Source organism: Perca flavescens, chromosome 9, assembly GCF_004354835.1.
Source record: "Perca flavescens isolate YP-PL-M2 chromosome 9, PFLA_1.0, whole genome shotgun sequence".
Taxonomy (NCBI): domain Eukaryota; kingdom Metazoa; phylum Chordata; class Actinopteri; order Perciformes; family Percidae; genus Perca; species Perca flavescens.
In genome coordinates this window covers 13,223,941-13,239,953 of record NC_041339.1, presented here as the reverse complement: position 1 = coordinate 13,239,953, position 16,013 = coordinate 13,223,941, and the positions used below count along the sequence as shown (strand labels likewise).

At 43.5% G+C, this 16,013-nt stretch overlaps 1 protein-coding gene across 4 annotated transcripts in view; it reads right to left on the bottom strand.

The window, feature by feature from the left end:
- Positions 1-1,574: 1,574 nt before the first annotated feature.
- gatad2ab (GATA zinc finger domain containing 2Ab) overlaps positions 1,575-16,013 on the bottom strand; it is a 33,355-nt gene continuing 18,916 nt past the window's right edge. For 3 of the 4 annotated variants that reach the window (XM_028587765.1, XM_028587766.1, XM_028587764.1), the window contains 10 exons: positions 11,925-12,233; positions 8,287-8,410; positions 7,536-7,667; positions 7,248-7,319; positions 6,894-7,010; positions 6,468-6,668; positions 6,028-6,277; positions 5,522-5,907; positions 4,555-4,780; positions 1,575-3,975 (listed from right to left, as the gene is read on the bottom strand). In XM_028587765.1, the coding sequence (XP_028443566.1) occupies positions 3,842-3,975; positions 4,555-4,780; positions 5,522-5,907; positions 6,028-6,277; positions 6,468-6,668; positions 6,894-7,010; positions 7,248-7,319; positions 7,536-7,667; positions 8,287-8,410; positions 11,925-12,220 (1,938 nt within the window). In that variant the 5' untranslated portion in view covers positions 12,221-12,233 and the 3' untranslated portion in view covers positions 1,575-3,841. The remainder of the gene's footprint in view (positions 3,976-4,554; positions 4,781-5,521; positions 5,908-6,027; positions 6,278-6,467; positions 6,669-6,893; positions 7,011-7,247; positions 7,320-7,535; positions 7,668-8,286; positions 8,411-11,924; positions 12,234-16,013) is intronic. The other variant, XM_028587767.1, reaches the window with a different exon arrangement.

Genomic DNA, 16,013 nt, shown 5'->3' with positions numbered 1-16,013 from the left:
CCTTGCTTTTGACTGGGTAGCTGTCCTTACCTAGGTACTGCACATGTGAGACTCCCAACAAAGATGGGAAAGAAGTGAGATGTCTCACTCTGTAGCTGAAACAGAGAGCTCAACACACAGTGTGAAAAGAGGAGCTGCAGCAATGTGCAGTACAACAAAAATATGGTGTTTCTTGAAAATTAAACCATGTAAACCTATTCTGATATAACCTCTGAATACAACTACGAACCTGAAAATGAGCATATGCGCACTTTAAGAGATCCCTCAGAATAGCAGTTCAATGGATTCTCAGCTGATTATTAATGGCACAAGGGCATATGGGTGAGTATTATTTTAAGATACACTTGTATCCTTAAACCCCAATGTTTTACACAGAAGGTAGGTTGGGAAAACATTTGAATGTTAGCTATTTTATAGTCAGACAACTGTCAGAATAACTGTGTGAATGCTAAAAACTGTGATTTTTTTGTATAGTTTCCTTTCATAATTGCTTTCTTTTTTTAGCTTCAAAGACTGGTGATGATGTAACTGCTAGAATAGAAGCCTGATTTCTACACTGCCTTGTGATATGCAGATGCTTGTGTGCAGGGGGTAGACGCAACAAAAGCAAAACAAAGCAACAGCTTCAATTTCCGTGCAAAGGCCACGCAATAATTACTACCACTACAAGATTTACAAAGCGTTATTGTACCACACTGCGTTATATTGGTACAGTACATGTGTCCACACAGAGGAAGATTTCAGCCCAACTGGATATATACTGGGCTTTTAGTGTATTGTTTTTTTTTTTTTTTTTAACCTTTATTTAACCAGGAAGAAACTCATTGAGATTAAAAATCTCTTTTTCAAGAGTGTCCTGGCCAAGTATATGTATGTATTCACCTGCAGTATCTCAAAAGCCACTGAACATTAAGGGCAAAAAGAAAATCAAGATTCTTTTAATTATTGATTTATCATTTTACCTTAAGAGTATAAAAAAAAAATAAATACTGAAAAATATCCCTAGCATCCCGTCCCATTCCCCAAGCAATTTTTTATTTAATTATTTTTTTGCTAGAGAAAATTGAAACGATTGATTGATAATCAGAGTAATTACTTTTCTGGTTATCGACTAATCGGCTATCGAAGCTCGACTGTGCTCAAACATTGTGAATGAACAGGCAACACAGCCACGAAAGAGGGGTTAAAATTAGTTTTATTATTATTTGATAGAGCAGAAAAAAAAAAAAAAAAAAATATCCAAAAAACAAATACTTCTCATACATTGTTTTCTTTTCCATTTGGGCCGCGCTGCATTCCGCAGCAGCTTTGACCCCAAACAAAACGGAATGGTGATATTGTTGTCACACAGCAGCAGGCAGTAGTCAGGACAGCACAGGGTTACACTTAGCAGGGCACAAAATGATGGGGCTCATTCCAGATTGCTTATTTTGCATCCACGAGACCTTGGGCTGCTACCTTCTGCCTGTCGGGAATGTACAGACAACCTGGAAGATTTCCGATGCTACTTTGAGACAGAAATACAAAATCTTGAGCACTTTAAATAAAACTTTGTATGCTTGTATTTCTATCAGCAATGTACATACTGTATTGTTGCACCGTCCTAAATGAAACCCGAACGTACAGTGATGATACCCCAGTACAGAGGGATAAACGTCAACTGATGCCCAGTTACCTAATGCAGTGCATCGTCTTTTCAGTACGGATCCTGATAATCAACGAGCTCGAGAGTGCACTCCAGATACAGGACATCAAATCCTTACAAGGTTGCATTATTTAAACACATCATGGATGAATTATGATACGGGAAGTGAGGCAACAGGGCAGCAAGACTCCAGGTTTGTAATAACAGTGATAACATCATTTTCACTATTGTTTTAATGTGAAAACTTTTTTTTTTTCCTCTTTAAATGGACAGATACAGGATATTGAGAAAACAACCGGTGGGATGGTCAGCCTCTTTTGTCAGTTGGGTTTTTGTTTTTACATATTGCTTGTGTAAACATCCAGATTTTGAAATATGCAAACATTTTACCCTGACGCTACTGCTTAAATTCAACACATCGATATTTTAATCTTCAATTTAGTGACACGGAAAGGTCTGCGTAAAGCCATTGCAGAGTTAAAGAAACTGGACCATCCCAGCGACTGAAATTAATGACAGCACATTGTTAATAAAATAACTCAACTCCATGAGCAATATGGGAATCTCCTTGTTTAATGTAGGACATACTGTATTTCACTAGCTTATCCTGTGCTGCTGCAACCTGATAAAAATGCACTATAGCTCATGTGAAAAGGCATAGTTAGCTCAATTCAAGGACCCCACATATATCATACACACCTTAATGTTAAAGACTAAGAAGTTCATGTCATTTGTTGCTATAGGGGTTTTTGCATAACTACATTCTGAAAGCTGTCCAGCTTCTCTAAGACCAATCGTAAGATGAGTGGGAGCCACTGGACACGAGAGAGAAAACAAAATCATTTTAAGTGGAGATCCATTCAAACTTAGGGCATAAGCATATATCTTTACTAACATAACCCTATAAATAAACCCAGAGACAGTTTGTCTACAGAAGAAAAATAATGCACCACAACCTATGACTAAAAGCAAAACAATGTCAAAAATATGACATTTCTTACACCCCCTCAGTCTAGCATGAATTCATGTTTATATCCAGAGAGGGTTCAAATAAACTAGACGCCTTCTAGCAGAAGGGATACCATTTGGGCTCCACTAGTTCTTTGGAAGTTTTTTTTTTTTGTTTTTTTTTTTTTTTTTTTTTTTTTTTTTTTTTTTTACAATATTCAATACGAATAGTCCTCCAAACGTATGCTCCGTGTCTTTACACGAGTTAGTGAAACCTTAATCTTCATTCTTCATCTTAGAAAAAACAAAGTATTTAAAAGTAGGCCACGACACGGAACCCAGCAGATGTAAAACCACCTCAACACTAACATTAGTCTGTAAATTCAGACCTCTTCCAAAGTATCAGGGAGCACAATATTCCAAACACAGTATATGACTTACAGATGAAAAGACAAAATCCTAACATTCAGTCATACAAAACAATCCAACACACATCAACTTCTCTACTATACTCGCTGTGGGTTAGAGAGAAGAGGAAGTCTGTGTGCAGATAGATCATTTTTAGTCCTTTTTTTGTTGTTGTTGATTTTAAATCATTTTTGCAAAGCCGAAGCAGTTATTTCATGGATGGTCCTCTAGCTTCAACCGCAGTCCCTGTGGCGAGGTCTTCAGTTAAGTCCTGTTGGGCCACCACGTGGGCCGGAAGTCTGACTGGCTCAGACTGGAGAGGGCTAGGACGTAAGGCGAAGATTTCAACGTGTCTAATAGTGATTTATTTTTTTTTATTTATTTATATATTTTTTCCAGCCTAATCCAGAGGCAGGCGAGCTCGGGGATTATTCCTCTTGGTGCAACAGAGAGGTTCAACCAATATACAGGGGAGGGAGGGGCAACATCGCTGGGGAAGTTTGTAAAATTGTACATGCCCATGTCAACCCCAGCCCTCAAAAAAAGGGTACCCAAATTCAATTTGACATATTCCTTGTATCTCAGAAGCCCAAGCTGTCGCAGCACAACACCACTTTGGGTTGAAGGATTCAGGTAAGGAAGATGGTAGCAGAAATAGCTGAGGAGGAGCTGAAAAACACCTCTGTCCGACAAAAAAAAAAAAAAACTAGGCCGATTCTCTCCGGCACCATTTTGGCCAGAGGCAGAGTCCATAGAAAGGATTAGAATGATCATGAAAATGGCTGTTATTGATATTAAGAGGGGTAATAGTTGTGATGTCAGTAGGGATGTAAGATTGCATTATTTCCATGTGTTGGCTGCTTGGGAGATAGAACGGGAGGGAATCATGTCCAGCAGGTACTCTCGCTGACGCTCGACAGCAGAGGTGGTCTTATGGGCAGACAAGCTGGGGTTCACGTAGGCCATAGTCACACCTGTCAGGAGACAGACAGGTCAGTGGTTAACGCGCTGGACATCGAACGCACAGACACACACACACACACACACGTGGCAGAGTCCAGTGTTTCATTGGGAGAGATAAGGGAGAGTGGAGAGGCACCAACAGTGAGAGAAAGAACATGAGGATGAGGAGGATGGGGGAGTTTTTTCTCTTTCTCTAGCTCTGTCATCATTATCTGGGCCAATGTAAAGCTAACACTAAGTAAGAAATTGATGAGAGGGCAGCTTGATCAGTGTGTCCCTGTATGCTCATTCACCATTACACACACACACACACACACACACACACACACACACACGGCAAGGGGTAAATAGAGGAAGAAGCATTGGCATTAAGCAAGATGAGTAAAAAATGTGCCTGTGAATTATCTGCTGAGGTAGTTTGAGGATACATAAAAAAAAATACAATGACAACCAACGCAGTCATTTCTAAAATGAAAAGGCCTAGCCTGAGAAGATGGGAGGAAAGAGAGTGGAAGAGCTCAAAAGAGGAGGAGAAAGCGAGAACGGGTGAGGAGCGTTCTCGGTCTGACCTCACGTCACGTATTATCTACCTGTGTTGCCGCCGCTCTGCTTCCTCCAGGCAGACACGTTGCCCTGGTTACTGCTGCCGGCGCTGACCTTTGCCCCATGCTGCAGCGGGCGCGCTGCAGCATGCTTACCTGCCCGGTTGCCCAGCGCCGCCGCCGCCGCCATCGCACTCTGCAGCTGAGAGGAGGAGGTGAATGAGTGGGTCACGCCACGAGAGCTCATCGACTGGATGCCGTGGGACAGATGACCCTGTGCAGAGACAATGGGAGACGCGCCGCGGGTCAGTAAAGCTTTTCATTACCACGCAGTGGTTTTTGGCTGCTGATCGAGGAACAAATGCTTTCAAACTTTACGTGTCGTGGTCCATAATAGAGCTGGGCAATATATCGATATCGTGATATGAGACTAGATTAGGGCTGTCCTCGACTAAAGATATTCTTAGTCACACTTATAGGATTTTGTCGACTAATCGATTAGTTGATTTAATTGACAGAGCTGTGCGCTTTGAGAGGTGGTTAAGACTAGAAAAGCACTATATAAATGTAGTTAATTAACCATCTGTAAAACTGAGTTCTCCACAATTAATCCTGCAAAAGCACCACTTTAAATCTTGTGTTTAACATAAATGTGCTCAGAAGTTTCCTGAAATAAATAATTAAGCATGAATAAGCGTAAAAAATGACTAATCGACTAAAGAAATCTTAGTCGACGAAGACCAAAACGACCGATTAGTCGACTAATCGACTAAGAGGTGGCAGCCTTAGACTAGATATTGTCTTAGATTTTTGATATTGTCCTATTGTAATATGGCATAAGTGGTGTCTTTTCCTGGTTTTTGGCTTTCCTGTGAAAGCACCAATAGTCAACACTACAGTATTGTTGTGGTATCGATATCGGAGGTATTTGGTAAAAAAAATATCGTGATATTTGATTTTCTCCATATTGCCCAGCCCTAGTTACATCACCGACACAATCGAAGGCCATCCTAACCTGCTTAATGGAGTGGTGGGCAGACACAGATCTGTGCTGCATCGCAGCCCTGACATGCTTGTACTGCTGGGACACCAGCACCTCACTCTTGGACAGTGAAGGAGAGGAGGTGGTTTTAGAGACCGAGGAAGAGGAAGTCGCCTGCTGGAGGATACGCTGCTCAATCTCCTGCTCCTGTTGGAGTGCCTTAACAAAGGCTGCCTTCAGCCGACTGGTGTGCTCAGCCTTCAGGGCCTTCTTCTGATTGGACGACATGCATTGGTCACAGAGGATGGTCCCAACCTTCTCCTTTCTCCAGCGGGAGGTGAAGTCGGTCTTACACTGGGCGCAGGTGTATGGCTCTTTGGGAATGGAGCTGGCAATGGCAGCAGCTGGGCCCAGATTACCTATGTGGGAAAACCGAGAGCTTCTTTAGACCAGATGGAAACGTGTATATTCTACTATTCAATCTACCGCTGCACTGCAACATCCCCGAACTAGCCTACAAAGGGGAACGATCTACCCACCTCTGCCGTGCATCTCCAAAAGTTTTTGCACCACCTCCTCCAGCCCCAACAAGTAGATGAACTCATTATTGGCTGCTGATGGCAGGAAGTTGAACTCGGGGGCCGGCGGTTTAGGCGGAGGGATCTCCAGCAGCGTCTTCTCCAGCTGCTTGCGCAGTGCCAGCTTGGCAGCCGCCTGTCGGCTGGCTGGGGAGTCATTGATGCTGGAGTTGGGTGACACTGAAGAGCCTTTTAGGCTGGTGGGAGAGGCCTGGACACAAACGCAACAGAAACCAACTTCAGCGACGACACATGAGGAAGTCACTATTACGGCTGACCATACAGCTATGCAGCGGAGCAATGGGAAAGAGTAGCTATGAAAAGGAACATTTACTATTGCTGTCTATATAAATCTTTCTCCAGATGAGTGTGCAAGGTTTGCTTGCATATTGTATCCTCACCTGAGGGATGTTGACCATGACATTACTGTTGGCCACATTAGCCACCCGAATGAGTCCCTGCTGAATGATCCTCTGGCCCTGGACCTGGACATTGGGCACAGAAGCCCTGGGAGCCAGCAAGAGCGGAGGGGGGCCTGAACCGCTGTGCTGATGCTGATGCTGGCGTAGACTGGCTATCTGCTGGGGAGTCACTGCGATAGGCTGATGGCAGCGCACAAACACACACACACACACACACACACACACACACACACACACACAGAGAAGCAGCCGCCATGGGTGCATGAAGAGAGCGAGCAAAGGAGACAAAGTAAGAAATTAACAAAGAGCTCTTCAAACCTAAACTACACATGGGAGAACACTGGAAATGTGGGTCAGCGTGATGACTGTCGTCATCTGAACGGTTTCACGATCCCTCACACTAACCTGGGCCCCTCTGACCAGGGGTGGCATGACAATCTGAGAGTTGTGTTTGGACGGCATGTGTTGCCCACCCCGCACCAAAGGAGGAGGGATCACAGTGCCTGAGCTTCGACCGGTCACCTGTAAACGCAACAATGCAAATACTCCGTAAATAACATAACAATTCGCATTCCTTTTGATTTTGTGCGATTTGTGGTTTTGATGTGTAAGCCTCTGAACGAACAACTCAGCTGCCCTGCACTTGTGTTGCTCCGTATTCCAGTTTGTATAAAAGGTACAATGTAAAATTGAATCATACATCAATCCAGGCTCTACGATAGTTGCGACAGGAGGCTCTTAACAAAATATACCAAGTACCTGGAGGGGTCCTTTGCTTGATGTGACACTTCCTCTCACCAAAGGAGGAGGAGTGGCTACAGAGCCAGTCGCCTAAAAAAAAAATGAACAGGGTACAGTATTAGTCCATAGAGTTGTATGTTCTTGGAAGGAATGAATAAGCAGAAATGTTTAAAAGTCTTCATTAATGGTGTCAGTGGGAAAACGTGTTTTATTCATAGCAGTTGCGTGTTCATAAAACCTGAAAATACATCCGTCAGCTCCAACAAAACGTAAATGACAATCAACACTCCTCCTCTGGGGTTTTACCTTCTGCACAGTGCTCTCCTTCTGAATCTGGCTCTGTCGTAGTTTCTTAAGCAGCACCAGCTTGGCCTCCTGGAGTCTCAGTTCCTCCTTCAGCTGTTTGATGATGCGCTCCCTCTCCTCAGGAGAACTCTTCTTTAGACACCAATTCAGAAAAGGAGACTTAGTAAGACATATATGTACAATTTGAAGCTACATCAGTAATGACTTGAACAATGTTTGGTCTTTTCAACAGCTGGAATGAAGACTTTTAAGCCAGTGGATACTACAAGACTGTGTAGTAGGGGTGGGGTGGTGCGACAATTTTTAAAATGGATTCATTTCCTTAAAATCCATATTTTTTATTTGATCTTTTACCAATGATTCACCTGAGTAGTTTCTGTTTATATACGGTACCGCCGACGGCGACTACATCATATACGTTACCAGCAAAACAGACTGGAAGCAGAATGCAGAAAATACACGTTATGTACTTCTTTACATATTAAATAAATGTCATGATTAGTTTTTAGAAATGTCTCATGATATTATTGTCTCTAGGAGTGTATTATTCAACTTGGTTTTTTTTGTTAAAGAAGGAAAAGAAAAATCGCAATTCTCAATACTATGGAATCGCAATACTTCTAGAATCGAGATAAATGAAAATCGCAATACAAATCGAATCGGCACCCATGTATCGTGGAAGAATCGAATCGGGACAAAAACATATGGTCCCAGCCCTAGTGTGTGCAAAGTCTGAATGTTGTTTTCCTACCATTAGTTTATCCGTGTCAGTCTGCGTGAAGCAGTGACCATTCATGAGAGGGCTGGCTGGCTCATTGTCCGACAACACAATCACATCGTCTGGCGATGGCGGCTGCCGCTCATTCTTAATGTCACTGAGGGAAAGGAAACGGGAAAAGACAGAAAAGTATGTTATTGAGAAGGGGTTTCGTCCTTCGATCAAGATTCAGCGCTGTATTCCATTTCAGTCCATACTACTGCAGTTGCCATAAACGGCAACTAGCGTGTAGTTTGGTCTTAAGTCCAGTAGATGGCAGTATATAATTATGATGTCATTATCCCTCTTGTAGTGCAAATGTGTACTGGGACATACAAGAAGACAAGAACCAAGAGATCAATAATGGTGTAATGGCGGCTGGGGAAGATTGCTACAACCCATTATCTCCAGCCAAAGGTAACATCAGCGAAGAGACCTCGTGCTCTCTTCATTCCAACAGACGCAGCAAAGTCGGTCACAGACAACATGCAAACACAGGGCTAATGAACTGCATTTTTGTTTATTTTACAGCAGGAAAAGGCTTAAAGCCTTTGATAACATTTTAATGGCTTTTCCTGAGGTCTAGGGAGAACAAAGGCGACTAGTGGTGAGCTACATATGCATCAATCTGGAAAGGGGTGGAGATTAGAAGTAAAGGGTGGCTGCAATTTTACGCATGGACCGTGGCCAAAGAATAAATCTGCCTCCACCATCACAGTGGGGATCTTGTCAGGTCCAGTGGGTTGGTGCATAAGGAGTTAGAAGTCTGAGTGGTAATGAGAACTGGTGGAGGAGGAGGCAAAGGTAGCGAGGGGGATATCTGACAGTACGCGAGAGGTATAGGTTCGGGTCATAATGTGAAGTTATGCATGCAAACATGCAAGTTTAAAATTGTTCAGACGCTGTCGAGCGTGAGGCTTCAGGGCGTCAAGCTTAGGCCCAGTTTACCACCCAGACAGGGCCTCATCCCTCCCCTGCCTCCGCGGTGAGGCCTGTGGCCTAGCCAAATCGGCACAGCCTGGGCCTCCGCTCTACCCTCTCTCCCAGCTGCCGACACTAGAGTCACAAACTGAGCAGAGCGGAGGTCCGCTGGAGACACTGGAGAGGGTGACAGTGAGGGGGAGGGGAATACATGGCCAGGAGCCAACCTATTGTGTACACTCTCCCTCACTCAGTCACTCAGTCACTACTTCACACACCCCTCCCCCCCCCCCATCCTGACTTGCTTGTTCATCCTTTTATACTCCAACTCACTGACTCAGTTCTTCACACTTTCGCTTCCTTTTGCACACTCCTCTCTTCAGACACGTTTCTCTGCTATCCTCTCCGTCCTCACAACAGCTGTCTAACAGCTCCCCTCAACAGAGATTGCACGCACGGTACAACAAGGTCAACTATACGACAATAACCATATTGGTTGTACGTGATGAGATGAGGATTTCAGCAGACTAAGAAACCACAACAAACATGTACTGTCATACTGCTAAGAACACAAACAAACCTTGTTCATACTGTATATTGCTACTTCCTGGAAAGTACGTCCTTAATATGACTCATTCACTTTCAGCCCTGTTGACATTCCTTGATATAAATGACGATAAGCAACGTCGGACACAAGTAGCATCAGAGAGCAATGAAAATCATCAACAGCATCTTTCACAAACAAAAACCTAATTGCGATGCAGCGCCTTCTCTGACAAACAATGGACTAGCTTGTGATGGTTGCTACTACTCTATTGAGAACAGCTTACACAAGCATCACAACACACAGCAGCTTGGTTATGTAAGGTCCAGTATTTCTGCATGCCTCGGCCTCCCCAATCATGGCTTCACAATGACCCCGCTATAGGATTGCTGAATCAGTCATTAGGTGCAGTGGGACTCTCCGTTTAAAATGCAACGCGGAGCTGCAAAGATTAGTCGATTAATTGATTAGTTGTCGACTATTACATTAATCAACAACTATTTTTGATCGGTTTAAGTCATTTTTTAAGAAAGAAAAAAAAAAGTTAAAATCCTGATTCCAGCTTCTTAAAATGTGAATATTTTTTGGTTTCTTCACTCCTATATGGCAGTAAACTGAATGTCTGAGTTGTAGACAAAACAAGACATCTTGGCCTTTGGGACACACTGATCGACACGTTTCACCATTTTCTGACATGTTATAGACCAAACAACTAACCGATTAAATGTGAAAATAATCGACAGATTAATCAATAATGACAATAATAGCTCGTTGCAGCCCTAATGCAATGCAACTCTAAGTGCAATTTTAAGCTACATGGCATACTCTTTACGCAAATGAAAAAGCTGGGCTATATATAAATAGGCCTGGAAAAGATCTGTTCAAATATTGACATATTGTTACAAAGCATGCTTTAAGAAGGGAAGGGAGTAATGCTTCTCCTCGGTGACACTTTTTATACCTGAACTTTTTATACCTGAAGAAATGTTTAGTTCAGTTACTGTATTATTTTTCAGCATGTATGCAATTTGGCTTGAATTACACTTTATTGATAGTTTTACAAAGTTGGCCTACACGGACTAAGTCTTCTGCAAACAATTAGGCTGGAAGTGTGGAAGCATGCCGACACATGCTGCAGCTGAGGGTTAAAGCGGGGCCAAAGGTGACAGCACAAGCAGGGCCAACACACTTTGAGCTGAATCTGTTCCACCTTAACGGCCATCACATCACTGTATGTATCCCGTCTCCCTACCAAACACGTCACATGACATCAGGCATTTCTCGGTGTGGTCATGTGACACACCCACCACCCCTGCTGGCCCCTCCTTCCTCCAACGGCTCCTTCCAATGTAGAAACCATGGCAACGGCCAGTTGGAACCAGTTTGTGACACGTAGCCTTCATTTTGTGTGAAGTGTGAGGCAGGGTTCAGGTGCTGCTGTGGGAGAAAATGGAGCCCAGGACTCAGGAGCCTAAAACTTTTTCAAAATGGGGGCAGGCTGCCGACAACCACCACAGCGACTTCCTGTGCGGCTCCTGTCAGACCACTCGCTAGTGCAAAGTTAAAAGAGAGAAACCCGAAACTCCAGTAGACACATCTCTGAGCACAACCACGCACTGTGCATGCAAGCATGAAGTCCACGGCCTGCAGAACATAAATAATCCTAAGGAAGCTTTCAAACAAACCTGTACGCGAAAAATGCAGACAAATATTTTGTCAGCTTGTGTGAAGTACTGCTCGCCGTTCACATCCCCAACCTTTACTTCATACGACGGTCTACCATCCGTTATGTTAAGCACAACCAAATACGGCAGCAAACTATCCTTTGCATCTTATACCTCACAGATGTTAACTAGTTAGTAAGGACATTAAAGTGCATTTTGTCCGGCTGGAAATACTTACAAAGGGTCTATTGTGGACAAAGTTGGCTGACTATGCAGTACCGAGGCCCAGTGTACAGGAATAGATGTAACTGTTTAAGGTAAAGTGTTTCCTTTCCTTTCACTGTTGTTCACAGACTAATGATTTTGATTCAAACTAAACAATTATGTTATGTTCCTTATGACTAACAAGCTCTCAGCCCCTGTGCAATAACACTGTGCAATAACACTGTGAAACAACGGTGACTCAATCCAACCCTGTGATCTTTTTTCCCCCCTTGTCTCACCTTTTGGATGTGCTCATATCAACGGGCTCGTCCCCAGTCTGCACCTCCACCTTGATAGTGGCCTTCACTTCCCCAGCTTTTAGGATGCTGGCTGCTACCTTTGCGGCCTGCTCGCTCTTCAGCTTGACGCCGTCCGCTCCAGATCCCACCAGGGCCAGGGGAGCCCCCGCGGCGTCCCCTTTCTCCAGCTTAACTCGTTTATTGTCCACGTCCTCCAAGGGCTCCGCGGGAGCGGCATGGTCCTTCTCCAGAGCCCGCTTTTGGCTGCGCGTTTGACGCACTGCCTCCTCTGACATGGCTGCTCTCACCCTGGAGAGAGAGAGAGAGAGAGAGAGAGAAGACGGAAATGGTTACAAATAGTGTTAACACATTTACAAAACACACAAAAAAAAAAAATAGTTCAACTTGTAGCTATGCATGGATTCAAATTGGACAGGAGGGTATAGGTTTATACATAGACCGATATCGATATAGTAGACATTTTACTTAAATGAGCAAAAAGTGCTTGTTTCATCAGAGCAACTCTCAAACTGAATATCATGGCGTTTTTCCATTACATGGTACCTGCTCGACTCGCCTTTTTTTAGATTGGAATTACGAAAAAAAGTACCTGGTACTAGCTAACAGGTACTTTTTTTTAAACGATCACCAAGCGAGGTTCCAAGCGAACTGAGGAGATACTAGGGCTGGGCGATATAGAGAAAATCAGATATCATGATATTCTTGACCAAATACCTCGATATCAATATTGCGGCGATATATTCTAGAGTTGACAGTTGGTGCTCTCGCAAAATATCTTCACACTTAGATTTTAGATAAATAATCAATAATAAAAACAGCTAGAAAGGTCTGGTAAGTTCAGAAAAGTACATCACTTCACTGTAATGCAGCCTTTAAAACCAGGAAAAGACACTTATGTCATATCACGATATTACGATATCCAAAATCTAAGACGATATCTAGTCTCATATCACGATATCGATATAATATCGATATATCGCCCAGCCCTAGGAGATACCAAAAGGTGACGTGAATACTTGCAGACTACTGATTGGTCGGAGAGAATAGTCACTAATTGCTGCGGCATCATTGCTAGCGACGGACGGGGGTGTCCTGAACAAACCCGCCACTTTTAAAATAGCAGTGGGTTTTTGTTGCTGGCTCCAGCTTCTTTTGAAACAAAATGTTTCTTGCCAAGAGTAAAAAAAAAAAAAACACCACACCTTCGACGTTCTGTGGGTGTGTCGCGTTAGGTCACGGCAGTTTCCTGCGGCGGCGCTACGACGATCAGCCAAGCTCGCCTCAGGCATGAGGCGGTACTAAATCTGCAATGGAAAATGGAGGACGGGGCACCGCGGTCGAGTCGAGCTGAGTACTGGTACTAGCAGTGGGTAAGTGCCATTAGTTCTCTCTGCTTTACACTGTGCAGGTTCCTACAAGTTTGAGTCCCATCCACTTGTTGAACTGCCTCTCGCCTTTTGCCAATGAAGTATGTTACCATAAGCATCACATAGTGATACTTGATTGTTTTGCTATTGCAAAATTCAGGAGGGAAGTAAATGAGATACAGTTTTAACCTCCACCCTACTGAGTTCATTTTAAGAAAAACAGGCAATCATCTTCCATGGTCAGTAGTAGTATTTAAATGGCAGTAGAGGATTACATTTAATAGGTTTAAATGGCATACTGAAAACAAAACTCTCAATGAATTCCTATTGTATGTAAATAGCAGCGTCTTCTCATTTCAATAACTTTTAATTACCTTTTATTCCACCCATTGCCATTACATTAAACCAAGGGACTAAAATTGTGCAAGCAATATGATGAGGTAGAAGCAGTGCCACCAGTACAAAATGAAAATAAAAGATGTGTCCGAAATGTGTTGGTTTCATACAGATATCCACTACACCTGACAAATCAAACCTGGATAGTGAGTCCATCTACTTGAATGTAACCCCAGGTTTTTGTGGGAAATAATCCTCTTTAAAAACTCGATCATACACTTTGATGTACATCAACATTTACAATGTTTTATTTAGCTGATATTTCCAGCTGTATTAAAAAAGGGACAATCCTAACAGTGAAAACACACTGGGCGCTGTAAGCATCGCGAATAGCCGCGCAGCCAATGTCATCCAATCTGTCCGTTCATACCGGGCGCGGCGCACACTGCAGCGATCGTTTCGGCATCACCTCCATTTCTTGCGCCAGAAGTGAAGCCAGGCAGGTAAACACATACAGGAAGACCACAATGCAGCCGAATGCTTTACAAAAATAAAGCACAGTTCAAAAATAAAAACACCTAGGTTCATGGTGATTGTGGCAGTCTTGACTTCTCACAGCCACACACACACACACACACACACACACACACACACAGACACACAGCCACACACACACACACAGCCACACAGCCACACACACACACACAGCCACACACACAGCCACACACACACACACACACACGGCAAACATCGTCATAGCTCCACATGACTTTATAAAAGATTCCATGAGACATAAAGAGATTCCCTGAAAACTTTTTCGATTGAGAGGAGATGCAGGTTTAACCCCTGGAGAAACAGACTGGCAGAAGGGAGGGAGCGAGACCAGAAGGCCACAGGCACATCCCACACAGGGAGGGAAGGAGGAGGAGAAAATGACGTCATCTTCGGACATTCTAAAACAACAGGGGGCGGATGCATCACTGACATGACTAACTTATGTGGCAGTCAAGAGTCAACATCTGTATGCATGCAAATCGTCCCACCTTTAATATTTGAAACTTAAAAAAAAAAAAAAAAACATTTTTTTTTCCCTGCCATCTTTTAAGGCTTCAAAAAAAAAAAAAAAAAAAAAAAAAAGCGAAGGTCATTAAGGATCTAAAGTATACAAAAACTCCCACTGTGAGCCTGTCGGCTGCAAGGCATTGAGAGAACTGCAAAGTAAGCTGGGAAAATGTAACCGCTTCTCAGCTATTGCAACAAAATCTCTTTCTGCAGTTTGTTCCAACACTTAACATCTGTGAATTCAGCCAAGTTTAATCTTTTTACTGGAGATAAGACACAGGCATCCTTGACACTTTGCAAGATGTTGAGCTAAGAGATGCTAGCAGTAACTAAACCAACAGATACATCCAAAATAAAGCAACGACACAGCTAAAACATTCAGGTCTGTGTTAAGCACATGAGTGCATGGAGCCTAAAATGCACCCAGCTCTGGTACACAACAAGGACAGATGTGCCCTGCTGTACCATCCCTGGACACAAAGGCTATCTATCTGCATGAGATGACAGCTTGTGTGTGGGTGGGGGTGTGTGTGTGCATAGCCATATACCACACACAGTGCTTCAGAAACCACACGTTCTGTACTATTGTACAAATAGTGTCTGCACATTGCTCTGGCTTTACCGGTGTGGGGGTGAAACGTTACAGGTACAAAAATGACTAACCCTTTGGGACGTTGCAGGACGATTAGTTCTGCAGGTTACGCGGACGACTGTGGTTGCTAGTTTCAGGTCTAGAGACACATGGCTACCTCTGTCCCAGAAGACAGGGATAGCATCATGAGCTAGATGCACTGCTGCCAAGCAACAAGGGTGGAAACCAAATGAAATTGTTGTCCATGCATATGTTGTGATAATGGACTGTTATGTACGCACTCAAGACTGACCGAGGGATATGTACTAGTTGTCATCGTTGCATCACACTCCATCTCACTAAGCCTTCAGTGAAGGACCATCACTCACTGGAGCCCATTTTTCTATTCTGCCCCTCGGTTTCCCTATGAGCCCTGAAGGCCTGTCGTGTAATAGGTCATTCACAGCCTCCAGCTTATAGCAGACATACCACTAAGAGCTATCAAACATGTGAAGAAGACAAAGAAACTGTAGGAGATTCATCTAGAGAAAGTCTAGCCATCAGAAACAAGAGTCTATCTATGCCATTCACAGTGACACCGGAGAGGATTGGAGGACAGGAAAAAAAAAGTACTTCAAGCTGCCAGAAGTTGAGATAGTGTTGCACCGAGACACTGCTCAGAGTATTAGTGATGACAGGAGACGACAAAGGGAAAAACAGGTAGGGCTGTGC